Source organism: Crinia signifera, chromosome 1 (assembly GCF_055691185.1).
Source record: "Crinia signifera chromosome 1, ASM5569118v1, whole genome shotgun sequence".
NCBI lineage: Eukaryota > Metazoa > Chordata > Amphibia > Anura > Myobatrachidae > Crinia > Crinia signifera.
Genome location: NC_139217.1, coordinates 202,207,293 through 202,224,884, shown reverse-complemented (window position 1 = coordinate 202,224,884; position 17,592 = coordinate 202,207,293). Strand labels below are relative to the sequence as shown.

The window sequence follows — 17,592 nt, the reverse complement described above, 5'->3', positions numbered from 1 at the left end:
AACAAAACACTTGTTCTGTTTATGTATGTGTATGTATGGACAGCATACATTTCAACTTCAGCTGTGAGGACATTAGCCCTGCTCCTGGAAAAAGTAGGTGTGGCCCCAGGAAAGGGGGCACTCTTGGGGGAATGGCCAGTGCTCTGAGTACTGTTTGCCATGCCACCTGTACCCCTGCCTCTGTGCATAGACGCTGTGCACATACACACACTGTATATTCCCGCTGCTAAGCAGAGCAGCACTGACAGAAGGGATTCCCATCTACCCCACACCACGGGATACAGAAATGTATGGGACAGAAAGACAGATAGACATAGATAGATAGATAGATAGATAGATAGATAGATAGATAGATAGATAGATAGATAGATAGATAGAAGCATTTTGGATAACAGATTATTCTGTATTTTGGAATACACACAAATATATTTTATTTGTGCATGAAACAAGGTTTTAAAACATGAAACAAAGTTTGTATACAATCTCAAGCCCTGAATTTGAATGCCAAGCCATCATTTTCTTGCACATATTTAGTGCCAGTTACATATCATGTTCCCAGTAACTTTTTTAGCAAAACAAAATACATTTTGGAGACTATGCTTTTTGGAATAATTTGGATAAGTCAATCTGTAGACAGATAGATAGATAAACTCGTCAGGCAGGTAGTGTGGCAGATAAGTCCAGACATTCAGCAATAAAAGGGCACCAAAATGAAATTATATCCAACCAAAAAGGTTGTGGCTCCCCTGATGACACATACCCTCCAACATCTGAAGGGCAGAAATTGGTACACATTTAGGAAGGGGGCGTGGCCTCAAAAAAGGAGGCATGGCCTCACAAAAGGGGGCGTGGTATTGCACATTATACCACATATCGTAATGCCCATTACACATTTTAGTAAATACTGTAATGCCAATTACACATAAGGCCACACGCCGTAATGCCCATTACACATTGTGCCACACATCATGATGCCCATTACATACTATGGGGGACATTTGCTAAAGGAAATTTGTAAAAAATAGGTGTATTTGTATCCAGAAATACACTTATTTTTTACATTTACTATCCCTAAAAATACGGCAATTCATATTCGTATTGATAGCACATCAATACGACTACGAATTGCTGTATTTTCGGGATAGTAAATGTAAAAAATAAGTGTATTTCTGGATACAAATACACCTATTTTTTTTACAAATTTCCTTTAGTAAATTTCCCCCTATATGACAAACCGTAATGCCCACTACATATTTGACACATAATTGCTGCTTACCTACATGCTCATTGCTAGGGGGTTCTTTCTTGATGCCAGGGGCTTCCTGTTTGATGCCAAAGGGGCTTCATGCTTGTTGTTGCTTGTTGCCAAGAGGGAGTGCATTGCGCGTTGCCAAGGGGGAGTTAAATGCTCATTGTAAAGGGGGGGGGGGGAGAATTGCTCGTTGCCAAGGGGGGAGAAATTGCTCGTTGCCAAGGGAGAGTTAAATGCTCATTGAAAAGGGGGGTTGGGGGGATTGCTCATTGCCAAGGGGGGGGGGGGGGAAATTGCTCATTGTCAAGGGGAAGGGAATTGATCGTTGCCAAGGGGGAGCCGCCGGACGCACACAATTGAAAGAAATGACATACGGGCAGAGAGCTGTCTGTGCATTGCCTGGCTATATAGTCAAATCAGCGGCAGCAGCCTGGTCCATCGCTATTTTCAATTCTCCCGTTGGACGGCCACGAGCCAATAGGAGCTTGCGGTCCGGCAGGCAATCAGGAGCAGCTGCCGGACTGCGATCTCCTATTGGCTCGTAGCCATCCAGACTAGGGAGAATTGATAATAGCGACAGACCAGGCTGCTGCCACAGCTTTGACTATATGGTAGAGACTAGATCCAGCCGGGCAGCACACAGACAGCTCTCTCTGCCCAGCTGTCAATTCTTAAAAAAACGTACATTCGGTACAGGTTTAATTTGCCGTACAGACCGTTAAAAAATTGGACTGTACCAGCAAATTCGGTACTTTTGGAGGGTATGATGACATACTTAATGCATAAACTGAGTGATGCTTTTCATCCTGTACTATCTCGACATCAGGGGTGCAAGTGTGGCGGTACAGGGTGGTACCGCTAAAACATATTGTGCCGGTACCCCGTACCACCATAACATAAACTCGGAGAGTGCTCTCACTGCGCATGTGCAGGTTTGTACCATGACGTCATGACACTGTGACGTCATGACATCATGACCTCATGGCTCCGCGTCCCTATCGTGGCGCTCAGTTCTTCAGAGGACTGGTCTATGAACAGTGGAGTAACTAGAAATCGCATATGACATGAGCATAAGGGGTAGCAAATGCTGTTTTACTTTTGCATGCATAAAATTTTATGTATTTAGCAATGCACATGTAGTACTATTTTGTTGAAAAGCACTTGTTTGAAGATGTTATATAAAATGTATGTGTATGTGCATGCCTTTATGCATTAAAATAATAATAACAGTATTAACAATTCATGTGCAAAAAAAATAAGCCAAGAAAATGGTTGTGTTTACAGCTCTCTCTGGAGTTTCCAAGTTTCTCAAGGTTTCCAGTGCAGGGTTGTGTGCTGCACAGCGCTCGTTCTATGGTCTGAGTAAGGGTGAGCAGTGAGTGTACTACCAGGCAGGTGAGCGCTTATATAGGGTGCACTGATAGGCAGAGCCAGATTAAGGTCTAAATGGGCCTGGAGCTGAAAATGACCAAGGGCCTATTATGCGCAATATTAGGGGTTATGGCCAGCACCTAATAATGTGGGGGTGTGACCAGTGTTCTGGTTGGGTGGTCTGCTCAAAGGTGTGTCTCTATTTGTGTAAATACTTTCAACTAATTATATATGCCTGGAAAAGGCAGAGGGCTGGCATAGGAAAAATGTAGGGAGATATATTGGCGGGTGCACTCCAAAGGTGCACCCGCAGGACGCCGATGTCCTAAAATACTTGTGGGGTGAGGCGGCACTCATGTCATAAAAAAATACTGAAAACCGAAACTTGGTAGACAACATTTCAGCACCTTTTATGTGGTCACCTAAGTTTACCACACCATATACCCCTTATACAAATCATGCAACACAATAGTAACCCCGTTATACTGTACTTGCCTCTATTACATTATGCCACATGGAATGAGCCAAAATTCACACAGAGTGAGCCAAAATTCACACTATGGCACACAGGTTGAGTCAAAATTCACATTTTTCCACATGGATTGAGCCAAAATACACACTATACCTGGCATGTCCAAACATTGGTCCTCCAGCTGTTGTGAAACTACACATCCCAGCATGCCTTGACATAGTTTTAGCATTCCCTAATTGCAAAACTGTGGCAATGCATGATGGGACTTGTAGTTTCACAGCTGGGGGGCCATAGTTTGGACATGCCTGCATTATACCAAACAGATTGAGCAATAATGCACAATATGCTTCATAAATAGGGGCATTGCGCACCAAAGGTGCACATCAAAGATTTACACCATAATGCCTATTACATGTTAAGCCTCACACCATAATCTCCATTACGTATTATGCCAAACACCATAATGCCTATTAAAAATTATGCTACATAAGTGTTGCTTACCTACATGTTCATTGCCAGGGGTTCCATGTTCATTGCCAGGGGTTCCATGCTCATTGCCATGTGGGATTACATGCTCATTGCCAAGGGGGAATACATGCTTGCGGTAACTGGGGGGACAGTCGCCGCCGGGCAGAAATGACAGCCATTAACAGCCGGGCAGAGAGCAGGGGGCTGCCCGGCTGTATTCAGAGCACTGCATGTCCCGGCTATTTGAAATAACACCCCTTTCATACCAGAAAATGCAGGCAATATGGTCCCAGGATCATGCAGGGACATTCTCGGACTGGCCCCTTTTACACCTGCATTTTCTGGTGTGAGGGGGAGAGAAAACCACCCCCGCCCCCCTTTAAACAACCAGCTATATCTTCGGAACCAACATGTAGCCTTCGAATGATTTTGGTCCCGTGAAACTGGGCCGTTTGGTTCCAGAGAAATCTGTCCTCAAAAACATGAACAGCCATGAAATTACATTTTAGAAATGAAAAAAAATTTCCCCATAGGCTTCAATGTTAAAATATTTTAACATTGAAGCCTATGCGCGTCCGACGCGATGCCCCCGATTTCTCCATAGGCTTCAATGTTAAAATATTTTAACATTGAAGCCTATGCGATGGACCCGATTTGTCCATAGTCTTCAATGTTAAAATATTTTAACATTGAAAATGAGTGCATTTAACATAGGAAAAAATGGGAAATGGCCCAATATGGGCCATTTCTCATTGGGTATGGCCCGGCATATGTGTGTAAAAAAAAATGGCCCCCCATTGTGACCGCCACCCCCACGATTGACGTGAACCCGAAGCGTGGCGAGCGCAGCGAGCCCGCGAGGGGCGGCGGTGCGCGTCCTCCGACCTTTTCATTCCCCTACTATCCACGTCGGCGTGGAGTTGAGAATACATAGTGTGGCGAGCCACCGAGCCCGAAGCGTGGCGAGCAGACGCGGATACCAGTCAAGCCCACGAGGGGCGTCCCTCGCGGGCTTGACAGGTATCCGCGTCCCCTCGCCACGCTTCGGGCTCCGTGGCTCGCTACGCTCGCCACACTATATATTCTCAACTCCACGCCGACATGGATAGTAGGGGAATGAAAAGGTCGGAGGACGCGCACCGCCGCCCCTCGCGGGCTCGCTGCGCTCGCCACGCTTCGGGTTCGCGTCAATCTTGGGGGTGGCGGCCACAATGGGGGGCCATTATATTTTACACACATGCCGGGCCATACCCAATGAGAAATGGCCCATATTGGGCCATTTACCTTTTTTTCTATGTTAAATGCACTCAGTTTCAATGTTAAAATAATTTAACATTGAAGCCTATGGAGAAATCGGGTCCATCGCGTCGGCACACCATGGACGCGATGGACCCGATTTCTCCATAGGCTTCAATGTTAAATTATTTTAACATTGAAGCCTATGGAGAAATCGGGTACATCGCGTTGGTCGCGTCGTGTGCGTTTTGGTATGCACATGACGCGATTTTTTTTCCGACACGACCACCACGATAGAAATCGTGGTGGCCGTGCTAGGAAACAAGTACCAATAGTTTTACCTGCAATATCTCTAGAATTAATGAACCCATATGGACCAGGTATCAGATTGAAGGCCCAGCGATTTGGGTTCGACTGAGATCAACCTCGAGTTTCTGTGATGCTGTAGGGGGAACTGGCAGCCGTTGGAACAGGGTGGAGGTCGGAATTAGCGGGTCCTATGTTATCCTATGGGGAAAACGTTCCAGGTTTGCATGGCGGTATCTCCGGTTCCCGGGGGGCTAGCGACGCGGGGCTGGTCTCGTTGGAAAACCCTGACCCTCAGCTACAAAATGGGCCTATTTAGAGAGTGGGCCTGGAGCTATAGCTCCATCAGGCCCATTGTTAATCCGGCTCTGCTGATAGGAGCGCTTCTGCCAGTCCCTGGAAGGAGGGACCAAAATTCCGGTTACGGAGAAGCCACCGAAGCCGCTCACAACATCGAAGATCTTACCGCTGAAGCTTGAAGAAAGAAGCCAGAGTTGTAAGTAAGCTTAGGGACAGATAGTAAGCGTATCTCCCTCACTATAGTGCCAAAATCAAGCACCGTGGACCGGCAACTCCGGCCACCTCCCACATGCTCCAGAGAGAGCTGTAAACATAACCGTTTTCTTGGCTTATATTTTACACAGGAACTGTTAATACTGTTATTATTATTTTAATGCATAAAGGCATGCACATACACATACATTTTATACAACATCTTCAAACAAGCACTTTTCAACAAAATCAAAACTCTGTCTCAAAAAAAAAAAAGCAGCTTTCAGGGCGCAATTTGTTCTTCTTTTCCCTTAAACATGTAGTACTATATTATTCCTGGGTAAAAAGCCAATCTGTAAAAGGTGGCTATATACTATTGCAGCTTCTTGCAGCAGTGTAGAGCCATCCGATCCCCCATGAGCTGCCCTGGCCCTTCCCAGGCGGCAAGATTGCATGTGGTCCTTTGACATTTGAGGTATTGCATGCGACCCCATTTCCCACTGCAGGGTGGGGGTCTGAGACAGAGTTCGGACGTGCAGCAGGTCCATCCTTAGACTTCGGTCCGATGCGCACGTGACTGCGCATCAGATCGCAATTCAAACACATCCAATTTAGACACTTTTCACCCAATTTCTCAGACTGTGGCCTTCTGTAATAATATTTTTTATATATTGTATAACTTACAGAACATTATATTGTTGCACAAAAATGTGTTATTACTAAGAATATTAATTTTATGTATACGGAGTAATTGTTTAATAGAAATAAATAAAAAAATATGTAATCGTTAAAAAGTAATGACATGTTAATTATGCATTTAAAGATAACTTGCATTTAAAACAGTCTTTATTTATGGTAGGTCACTAATATTGCCTTCCTCCTGGTTGGCCCCCTCATGATGTACCTAATACACCCATATGCCTGCAAAAGAAGTCGGATGGTTCACCTGGTCTGGATCATGTTCATCATGATAGGTATGAATTATATGTACTGTAATGATATGTACTATATTGGGTATCTTCAAGATTTCTTCAACAGATGACTTGTGGTCTTAGTTAGATATGCAATAATTACGTAAATATAGGAATAACAGTGATGGTGTTGAGACTCTATATAAACTAATGATTCCATTCATTCTCATGTTCCTTTCACCTCTGCTGCTCAGACATCTTTAAAAGTACCTCTTTTGTTGCTGCAGTCGTTAGTCGTTAGTTAATATGTATGTAGCTAACATTTTGACCAGTTTGAATGGATGAATAATAGCATTACTTCCCATTTAGGCCTCTTCTCCATGTATTACCACATGACCCTGAGTTTCTTTGGGCAGTTACTGGATGAGGTCTCCATTTTGTGGGTTATTTGTCTTGGCTATTCTATCTGGCTCCCCCAACCCTACTTCCCAAGATTCATCAGGGGCAGGTAGGATTGTTCCTTTATGCAGCAGTCATTTATGTCTGCCTTTTTTGTTACTGATCCCTTGTTTCGTGATATGGCTAATGGTGATTTTGGCTTTGGGTAATTGTTGTTTCTACTTGGAAGTAATCGTTGGTTCATATTGGGGATTATTGGTGTTGGATAATGATTGGCTTGGGATATGATCTATTGATTGACGTTTTATTATTATATATAATTCTACTGTATGTGCATTGCTTTGCAAAGTGTTACTTATTTATCAACTCCTCCATAATCAGATTTAAGGAGATTGTTTTAAGTAAGCATATAGGGATTAAGGGCCAGAAGTATCAAGCTATAAAAAGTGATAAACTGGAGAGTGATAAACAACCAGCCAATCAGCTCCTACCTGTCATTTTTCAAACCCAGCCTGCCGCATGACAGGTAGGAGATGATTGGCTGGCTGTTTATCACTCTCCATTTAATCACTTTTTGAAGATTGATACATCTGGCCCTCAAGAATGTAGTCATTTTACCATGTTGGATTAAATATGTTCATACTAGTTATCAGCTCATCAAAATGATGCAACAACATAACAGTAATGTCAGCGCCAGGGGCTGTGTGTGTGCCCAAATGGAGCAACACTTCGATTGCTCCATTACCGGCCGGCGTGCACAGCATTTGAATCCCCCCCATTGAGGTAATGCCTTAGCCTTTTATTATATAAGATTGGGTAAAAAGTACTTATGATAAGCAGTTAATACATTGCATATTCTTAGGAGAAATAGAAAAGATTACATCAATCAGAATAACAACCCTATAAGTATACTTGCTGAATTTAAGAGAGTTCTAAACTAGTTATCGATTTCCCCAGAACCCTCAGTGGCATGGTTCCATGATTCAAGATAAATGAACCAATTAGAAGTTGTGGCCTTGTGACCTGCCCTTAATGAACGGTTGAAAATTTGAAGGCATTCCCAATTCATGTCACTATTATGAAACTCCACTATCGATGGCAGGAAACCATCTCTGGAAAACCATTGATGATTAGAATCATTAATGGTTTACTGGGCACACACTGTTAATTCCACATCTGGCACCAGTTATTTGCTTATGTCCATAGAATAATATTCCAGTCCACAATTGTTCTATTACCAAAGCTTCATCCATCTGTGCAACATGTGCTGGGCTGCAGAGCAAATGCCACGCAAACTTTTATCAATGTATGGTATCTTTCTGAATGGCAGACTTTCTTAAGCTACAGTATGAGTATTTCGGAATTGGTCTGAAAATTATTTTGAAATGCATATTAAGGGCCTGATTAACCAATAGGCTGATTCGGCTGCAGTCTAGAGCTCTGGGTCCTGGGAGGGTGCTTCGTTGACACAATAGATTGCATTAGGATGAGATCACTTCCTGGTGCCACTGGAATTGGGGCTGAGCAAGGTCTGATGAGATCTCCCCCGGGAACTGCCGCCATTGTCAGCACTGCCAGGGTGGTAAGTGGCAATATAAATGGAGCTGAGGCCTAAGCCTGTTACAATTTTTTAGATGAATATGAGCAAAAAATTGGTGCTGGGGAAGGGGGCCCACTTCTCTATTAGCCTAGGGTAGCTGGAACCCTTAATCATGCCCTGTGCATATGTATAAAAAATATGAACAAATAAAAATAACAAAGCGATAAATTAGTGCAAGTTGAACAGCAAGCTACATTTACATTGCGTTTTAGCTGAATGCAGTCGAACATGAGCTGTTTAGTAGGATGTTTACTCAAGATGATATATACCCAGGTCTAGATATAGGCTTAGAAATAGGGCTTAAATCGCCCCATGTGTATACCCCATAACAGTCTGGCAACTGGTGCTCCGGTTGCTGTTTAATTATTGATGTCATCAATCAGCTGACTGTAGTCAAAGTTACCTTTGATAAAGTCGTCTGACACGACGAAATATGTCAGGAAGCACCTGCACTTTTTGAATGACCATCATTTGGACTCCAAAAGGTACTATCCACAGGGCCGGTGCTAGTGATTACAATGCGCAGGGGGACGGGGGGATGGGGGGGGGGGCTCTCCCGGGCGGTGATTGACAGCAGAGGCTCAGGAAGCGCTGCTCTGCTATGAGATAAATGCAAGGGTGATAAAGAGAGATAAATGTCCAGCCAATCAGCTCCTTACTGACAATTTTTCAAACACAGCCTGTAACATGGCAGTTAGCAGGTGATTTAGAAAAGTAGGAACCACAAGTATAGCTATAGCTGCTGTATAGGGAGTGTGTAAGTCTCCTCAAGAAATATATAGACAACAAAAAAAAACACACTACCTTGAATTCCTTGTAAATCTGTATTGGTAGGAATTGTCCCGGAAAACTGCCCAGTGGGATCCTGATTTACTTAGACGTGTGTGAACACGTTGAAATGCGTTGAGCCCTAAAGCCATATATGCCACCCCATACAGCATTTGATTCTACCCCAACCTGACTGCAGCCTACACCGGACCAGTTAATTCCAATCTTCCAGGATCCTACAAGCCTCAGCCATATTGCAGCCAAACAAGGTATTCACATACCATACAGACAGCCTGCTTTTCTGCCTCTGAGTAAATCAGGATCCCACTGGGCAATTTTCCGGGACAATTCCTACCAATACAGATTTACAAGGAATTCAAATCTTCTTGCTGCCTCTCAATTTGGTAACTATAAAAAACTGTTGCAACTTTTACTCAATGGAGTATTTATACTACTAATGATTGGTCACCTAATAATAACAGTGATCATCAATTGCACACACCCCCCCCCCCCCCCTTTTTTTTTTTCTTCCTTTTTTATTAATGAGAATTCTCTATTAAATAGTTTTTACGATATATGCATTGTATTAATACATTTATGCTATTAATTTTTGTCATGTGGTAGTGTGTTTTATTCAGTCTAACCTAGCACTGTATAATCTTTTATTTTATTTTTTTAGTTAGCAGGTGATTGGCTGGATGTTTATCTCTCTTTATCACCCTTGCATTTATCTCTTGTTAAAGCTTAATACATCTGCCCCAAAGAAAGATAAATGTATAGCCAATTACATCCTAACTGCCATGTTACAGGCTGTGTTTAAAAAAAGTCAGTAAGGAGCTGATTGGCTGGACGTTTATCTCTCTTTATCACACTTGCATTTATCTCTTGTTAAGGCTTCATACATCTGCCCCTATGATTGGTTGCCCATAGTAACATCCCATGTGAAATAGAACTCCCATCTTTGTAAATTTCCCCCGTCAGTATGAACAATGCTTTAATATTCACCAATAAGTAAATAGTTCAACTTCTCAGAAGTACCTTCTATGCTAATAATTCCTTGTTATGTACACAGGAGCCAATTTGGAGTTCTTATCTTTATTGTGGCCGTTCTCAGCACTCTGATGTCCTTTGTGAAGCCTACGATTAATGCCTATGTCTTAAACAGTATAACTTTCCATATACTGTACTTGCTGGTGAAGGAAATAAGAAAGTAAGTTTTTTCCTTAAGAACTTCAATAGACCCTTTAGAAGAAATATACTTTTTGACTACTATTCTTAATACCTTAACTATGTACATGCAACAAGTAGTACTGCAGGCATACGGGTGCCGGACTGGTTCCCGACAGTCGGGATCCCGACAATCATTTACCCGACGTCGGGATCCCGACTGTCAAAACGCCGACAGCCGGGTGCCCGACGGCCACCCACTATTTTCCCTCGTGGGGGTCCACGACCCCCATAGAGGGAGAATAGAATAGGTGGCTCACGTAGCAAGCCACCGTGCCCGCAAGGGGCTTTTTTGCACTCGCCATGCTGTCTGACTCTGGACAGTCGGGATCCCGACGTCGGGATAATGACTGTCGGGATCCCGACTGTCGGAGTCCCATACCACACCCCAGGCATACATCATAACACATACATCTCACCTCCTCTTTAGGGTTTACACCCCTTAGCACATGCCCATACTTGCCTACTTTGAAAACTAGTTTCAGGAACAATATAGTTTTGCACAGCGCCCGATTCAGGGGCGTGCCATGCTCCACCCAAAGCGCGTATCTAGTTCCATATATGGAGAGATTGTGAAAAGAGATTGTGAACAATGCACCTAGAAGCGTGGGTGTGAAATTTAAAATGACTTATATCCAAATGTAGATGATCCCCAGAGCAGTTAGTAAAAGCTACTATACTCGATAAAGTGCTGGGAAATGGTGCTGATGAATCAATGTAATGGGCCCCATACATCAGCAATTAATTGTGACAATCCTGAGATCTAGAGATGATTGCCACAATTAATTTTAGATGTGTGGGCTCCCCCTTTTGGCAATCCCAATCAAAAATGAATAGGGATCGCCAATCGATTGCTTAATCAGATTTTTAAACATGTTTAATAATCTGGTATTACCTGCGGATCTTTTTTTATGTGTGTGGGCATTCCCAATTCGTTTTCTTCATCTATTTACATTATGAACAGCTGAAATGACAATCGATTGGGCAATTTGATGCAATCTTTAGATGGAAAAATCTGCCGATCACTGAAATAAATCTGTTATGTGTGGGCAAAGTCAGATAGATTGTAAAATCCATTTATCTGGCCAAAAAATCCCTGGATCTGGAAATCCATTAATTGTGATTGCTGATGTATGGGGCCCATAAATGTATCTATCTCTCATTCCTTTTTTCCCAAAAATGTAATAGTGTACTGTGGGCTAGGTGAAATGAGTGGCCATCAAATGATTTCTCCAGCACTCGCAGATCTGAGACACCTCTGTGGTGTCTCAGATCTGCAAGCGCTACGTGCGGGAAGTGGGCAAGCAGCCAACATCCCCTGACGTCAGCTGCCCTTCCCCGCACCCACGTCACTGGGCAATTTGCATGGGAACGCCCAGAGTTCTCATGAAACACTGGGCATTTCCATATGCATATTGGCCGGCCCACCACCCTATGCCCCTCCACGCCCCCAGACTTCTGTGTGCGAGTGTTGTGGGCGCATGCGCAGTCGCAAACAATCGGTCCCCCGTGCAAACACCCGGGGCACAGATTGAATCAGAATACCCCCCTTAATGCAAACCGCAGGTGCTGAACTTTTAAGATGCAACCTCCACACCCTCAGCTGAGGTAATTGGGTGTGGGAGGTATTAAGAGCAGTAAGCTGAAGTTTTGCATATGGTGCAAAAAACCTCGGCCCCACATGGGAGGGGTAAGAAAGCATGTCACTGTTCTTTTCTACTTTTAAATACATCCTTAACAATGTGGTCAGGCTGGTCTCCAATTCATTTCCATTTGATAAATAATAAATGTGTAATAATACATCTAAATCTTGTAAACTCACTTTGGACATATTCCAAATACTTGTTACTGCTGCATTGTTGCAGTAGTAAGCTTGGATAATCTAAGATTATCAGGATATTATTATTATCCATTACTAATCATTACAGATAGGACCTTATTCTGGTCCATGCGCACCGTTGCGAATTCGCAACTGTGAGCGATGTTTCCTTATTGTGCATGGGCATTTCTGCGCATATACAGAGAACGAGCGCCCACGGCCAACAGAGTGTTCGCCTGGCGCTCGCATTCACCAGTGCAGGCGGGGGACTGGGGAGGCGGCGGTTAGTCACGCCCATGGGAACACCCAGCATTTCATGGGAACACCCAGCATTTCAACCAGAATAACCTCTATAAACTGATATTCTCATACATACACTTTTTATTTCTACATTCCATCCTCAGGTGCACAGATCGGGATATTATCAGTCTGACACGTGTTTCATTTTGCTTATGGCTTGTGGCCATTTCCTGCTGGCTCAGTGATCGCCTCTTTTGCAACTTTTGGAAAAGTTTGAACTTCTGCTACCTGCACAGCTTCTGGTAAGATCATTTACTTGCTTTCCTATGTGAGTGAAACCCTATAGAAAATGAAGTAAGAACATTAGATTTACTACTTACAGTGCTTGCAATCTGCGGCACAACTACCATGGTTGCAGTAATTACTTTGGTTATGATAATTTAGTGAAAATGTGCTATGTGATTGCGCATAATTGGTTTATCCCATATATCACACTTAGAGCCAGGTAGTTGAAGTCAGGGGAGGCAGCTATAGAAGTGCCTCTGTGACAGGGGCATGCTGTCTGGCCATATGAAAGCACACCCCTGTCACTGAGGCAGATGTGATTGGCAGGCCCAGGAAACAAGGGTGTCAAAGGGGACGATCTAAGGGTCCCTAAAGCCAGTCACTGGCTCAATCACTTAACACAGCCACACCCCCATTCCCCGGTCAGCGCCATACTTAGTGCTTGGCCGCTCAACTCCCCAGCTGCCCTTATGCAGCCCCTCAGTGCCAAATTGAGCCATATGGCCATTCAGCTCCCTGGCCGCCCGCTCAGCCCCACATCCAGCCACTCATGAGGTTGGAGCTCTATTCCTGCTGCCGCCGGGCACCCTGGGGGGGTGTGCCCGGGTCTCTTTCCTGCTTTTAGGTTGATCTCCCACCCTGCGCCCCCCCATCTTTCCCAAAGTACCCCAACCCTGCTTCCCCCCTCCCACCCTGTGTGCTGTGCCACAGTGTTACCCCTCCCATCCTGTGTTCTCCACCACCCTGCGCTCCACCTCCCACCCTGCGTCCCTCCTCCCACCCTACATCCAGCCTCCTTCCCTACATCTCTTCTCTCCCCCTGCATCTTTTCTCACCCTGCACCACCCACATCTCACCCTGCATCACCCCATCTCACCCTGCGTCTTCTCTCACCTTGTCTCTTCTCTCACCCTACGCCACCTTATCTGTATCACCTTCTCTCACTCCGCGTCACCCTCTCTCACCCTGCGTCTTCTCTCACCCTACGCCACCTTCTCTCACCCTGCGTCACCTTCTCTCACCCTGCGTCCCTCTCTCTCAACCTGCGTCTTCTCGCACCCTGCACCACCCTTTTTATACCTGCCTCTTCTCTCACCCTGCACCACACCCTCTTGTCCTGTATCTTCTCTCCCCTGTACCACCCTTCTCTCACTCTGCGTCTTCTCTCGCCCTGCACCACCCTTCTCTCACCCTGAGTCTTCTCTCACCCTGCACCTTGTCTCCCCAAGATCCTCCACTTCTCTCTATGGGGCCAATTCAGAATCGCTCATAGCAATCCGAATTCGACCCCGCCCCAATAGTCGGGGTTTGCACATGCACATTTCTGCGCATGTGCACACCTCGGCACGGCACTAAATGGCGTGGGTGAGTTACGCACTCGCCGGCTGTCCACTGCAGTGAGGACGGGGGGCGGCTGCAGGGGAACACTCAGCATTTTATGGCTGTCCTCATAAAAATGCTGGTGTTCCCCTGGGAATGCAGGCGCTACATTCCCTGCTTGTGGCGAGCGATGACATCATATGACATCTTTGGTGGATATTGACGGAAATAAAAGTCAGTTTAGACTGACTTTTATTTCGAAAGGGGAGATCGAATGATTCCTCTCCCCTTCAACCGCATGCGAGGGGATGTGCTCATGTACATCCCCTCGCATGGCACCGAGGGGATTCCGTGGCGGGGTGGAGGGGGCGGCAGGGGGGTGGTAATTTGGCCCGGTGGCATTAAGGGGATTATTAGGCAGCGAACAACTGCTGCCTAACGAGCCAACCTGCATAACCCCCTATGTCTTTTCCAAAAACCATGAAGGAAAAGCCGACAAAAATTATCTTGAACAGTAATCCAGAGATTACAGCTTCTGATTGTTTCTCCAGTACTCCCCTCTCCAGGAACATTTACAGGGGGGTAACAAAAGGAATAGGCTGGTTCTGTATTATCAATCTGGTAGAGCCTCTGGAAGAAAACAGTGTAAGCATTAGCCTAAACGGTTAAGGCTAGAGGGAGGACCTTAGGAATAATCTTCCGAGGTGGCAGTCCAGATGTAAAAATAAACATTAGGACAAATAAGCCAGCTATCCGGTGAAGCCATGAGCATGCGTAATATCTCATAGGCCAAGTCCCTCTCAGCTCCAAGAATAAGGACAGTTCTGCTAAATTCAGAATTGTTGAAAAAATATGTATGGTAGAACTTTGGTCACAAAATAGTAGTGTTGGCATAAAGTAGTTATTTATTACATACACCATTTATTTTATTTGTACATCTGTAACAGTAAAATGTACAAGACATACTCTGTACACATGGTTTGATTTGGTCTATTTTTCTATACGATTTTGCTTATATAAGCAAAATCGAATCAAAATCTAATGGACATCGAACGGTATAGACAGCAAGACTATATAGTACTATATAGTCCAAATCAAATGCGTTTTGTTTGCCATTTGATTCTATCCCAATCAAATTGGGATCTAATCACAAGCAAAATCGCACCGTGTGAACACACCTATAGAGCAATTTTCTTATTTAAACATATATAAATATTTATATTGTATTTGTAAAACCAGTAGAACCTTGCAGCACTTGGCATTTGTGGAAATTTTTTATTTAGACACATATAAGTTATGTAAAAGTATCATTTTCATATAAAATAAAAACTTTTTTTTTTATATTTGTAACTGATTGTGAATGTTCTATTCTCTCTCACCCTTACAGGCACATCTTCATTTGCCTTACTGTTGCACACATTAACACCGTTTTTGCCTATTTTGATGCACAGTATGAGATTCCAGAGTGCACACTACAGGTTCACTATTGGCCATTCAAGTCCAGCCGAGTTGGTCTTCCATACTTAGCTGTCATCAAGTCCACTGTGCCTAAAAAACACTGCTAGTCCATAGCTCTTATCACAGTCCTCCGGACCGGAATGTATTCCAGCTGCTACATTGGAGGGCAGGTTCATGGTTACAATAACACTAAAGTCATCGGGATCAGTGTACTCGACCTTGTGTTCTTGCTGCTGTAGAAAACCCCTTATTTCCCTGGTGGAAACTCATATACTGCCCTCTCTGGACAGAGGTGCATTATTGCTTTGGATCTCTAGGCATACATGCATCTTATCCCTGGTCTGTTGCATTAATGCAATTATCGGAACATAGAATCGAGCTAGGATAATTGTGCCTACTATGCGACAGAGGCAATTTCTTGTCAATATTGGAACCAAATCTTCAGTATACAGTATGTCTACACACACACACACACACAGCAGATACAGTCTACAAACATGCTGCTTAAATGCAAATATGAGAAGACATTTTATACTTCTTACAATTATACTTTTAAAAAGTGTATGTTCTGCAATCTATAAGTCAGTGGTGGATTACCCACGGGGCGACAGGGGTGGTCTCCCCAGGGCCCCCACACATCAAGGGCCCCCACCCTGGTGGGTTGCAGCCAGGCAGCGGGGTCGGGCAACGTGGAATTGCTGTCCACGGTGCAGAAAAGACGGGACGCAGCAGACTCCCTGCAGCTGATGGGAAGTCAGCGGCGGGGTCCCTGTGGCGGATGGGAACTAGTAGCGGTATTGCCAATATTGCTACTAGTTCCCATCTGCCACAGGGACCCCGCCGCTCAGGTCCTATTCACTGTAGGGACCTGTGCGTCATCTTACCTTTGTGTGTTCCTCCGCACTGCTGTGGAGTGCCCGCAACTTACCATTAGTGTCGGCATTGCTCTGGATTCTGCCGCCTTCCCCAGCGGCTCCCCCTCGTTGTGGTGCTGCAGTGGTGAGTATCACTAGGGGTCCCCGCCAATAAATGCTGCAACTCTTATGATTCTACCTTTCCAAAATGGAAAAAAATGATGAGGATTTGCACAATATGGCTGACCAGAGAATTGTTTGCTAAAATAAATGGCTGACTTCAAACAAATGTCTCAAAATTATGTAACCATGACAACACGTTGAGGAGGGTGGGGGGTGTGGGGGGGGGGGGCTGATAAAATGTATGAATTTTCATTATTCAATATACTTATATTGGCTCTGTTCTCAGAGCTTTAAATATATTATGCATACTTTGGTTTGTTCATTAGATCATATGTTGTATACTGTATATACTAAATTTAACATTGTAATTTATTCAGACTAATTGCAAATTAGCTATTTTTTATTTTAAAATGTTTTCATTTTTGTTACAAATGGAGCTACAAGTTGTTAAAGAAACCATTATCAACAATTTAATAAAATAGATTTTTTTATACAGTTACATTTTGGGAAATGGTTCCATTACTTAAACCATTGGCATAGCATAAACCGTTGTATCATGAGTCTAGTTATGTGGCCTATCACTGTCGTCACTTTCAACTTCTTCATTTTCACTATATAAACTTCTGAAAACAATTGTCCAGATTGAGACAAAATTGTCTATAGATAGATTATTTGATGAGGCTACTTCCACTATGGACCAGTATGTAAAGGGAGCAGATTAACAGCCAGGAAAAAGCTGCTTGAAGTGACATTTGAATATTCAGATCCCATGATAAACATACTGTACAACTTGGCCAATGAAATAGGAGTCGAGTTTAAAATTCAAACACAAAACAGCTTTATAAAGTTGGACATAGGGCCAAATTCACCGGGACAAATGTGCTGTATTTCTCTGGTTAGAGTTGATTTTGAACATCGCCGCATACAACTCACCCAAAACAACAGCTCTAATTATGTCCAACTTTATAAAGCTTTCTTATACCCCTTTCAG

The 17,592-nt window shown here is 44.0% G+C and overlaps 1 protein-coding gene across 1 annotated transcript in view; it reads left to right on the top strand.

Moving 5' to 3' along the window:
• The window catches only part of ACER1 (alkaline ceramidase 1), a 66,435-nt gene extending 50,094 nt beyond the window's left edge, over positions 1-16,341 (top strand). Inside the window, exons 3-7 of the mRNA XM_083158073.1 lie at positions 6,457-6,571; positions 6,878-7,016; positions 10,348-10,485; positions 12,726-12,863; positions 15,554-16,341. Of these exons, the coding sequence (XP_083014199.1) occupies positions 6,457-6,571; positions 6,878-7,016; positions 10,348-10,485; positions 12,726-12,863; positions 15,554-15,731 (708 nt within the window). The 3' untranslated portion in view covers positions 15,732-16,341. The remainder of the gene's footprint in view (positions 1-6,456; positions 6,572-6,877; positions 7,017-10,347; positions 10,486-12,725; positions 12,864-15,553) is intronic.
• The last annotated feature ends 1,251 nt before the right edge of the window (positions 16,342-17,592 follow it).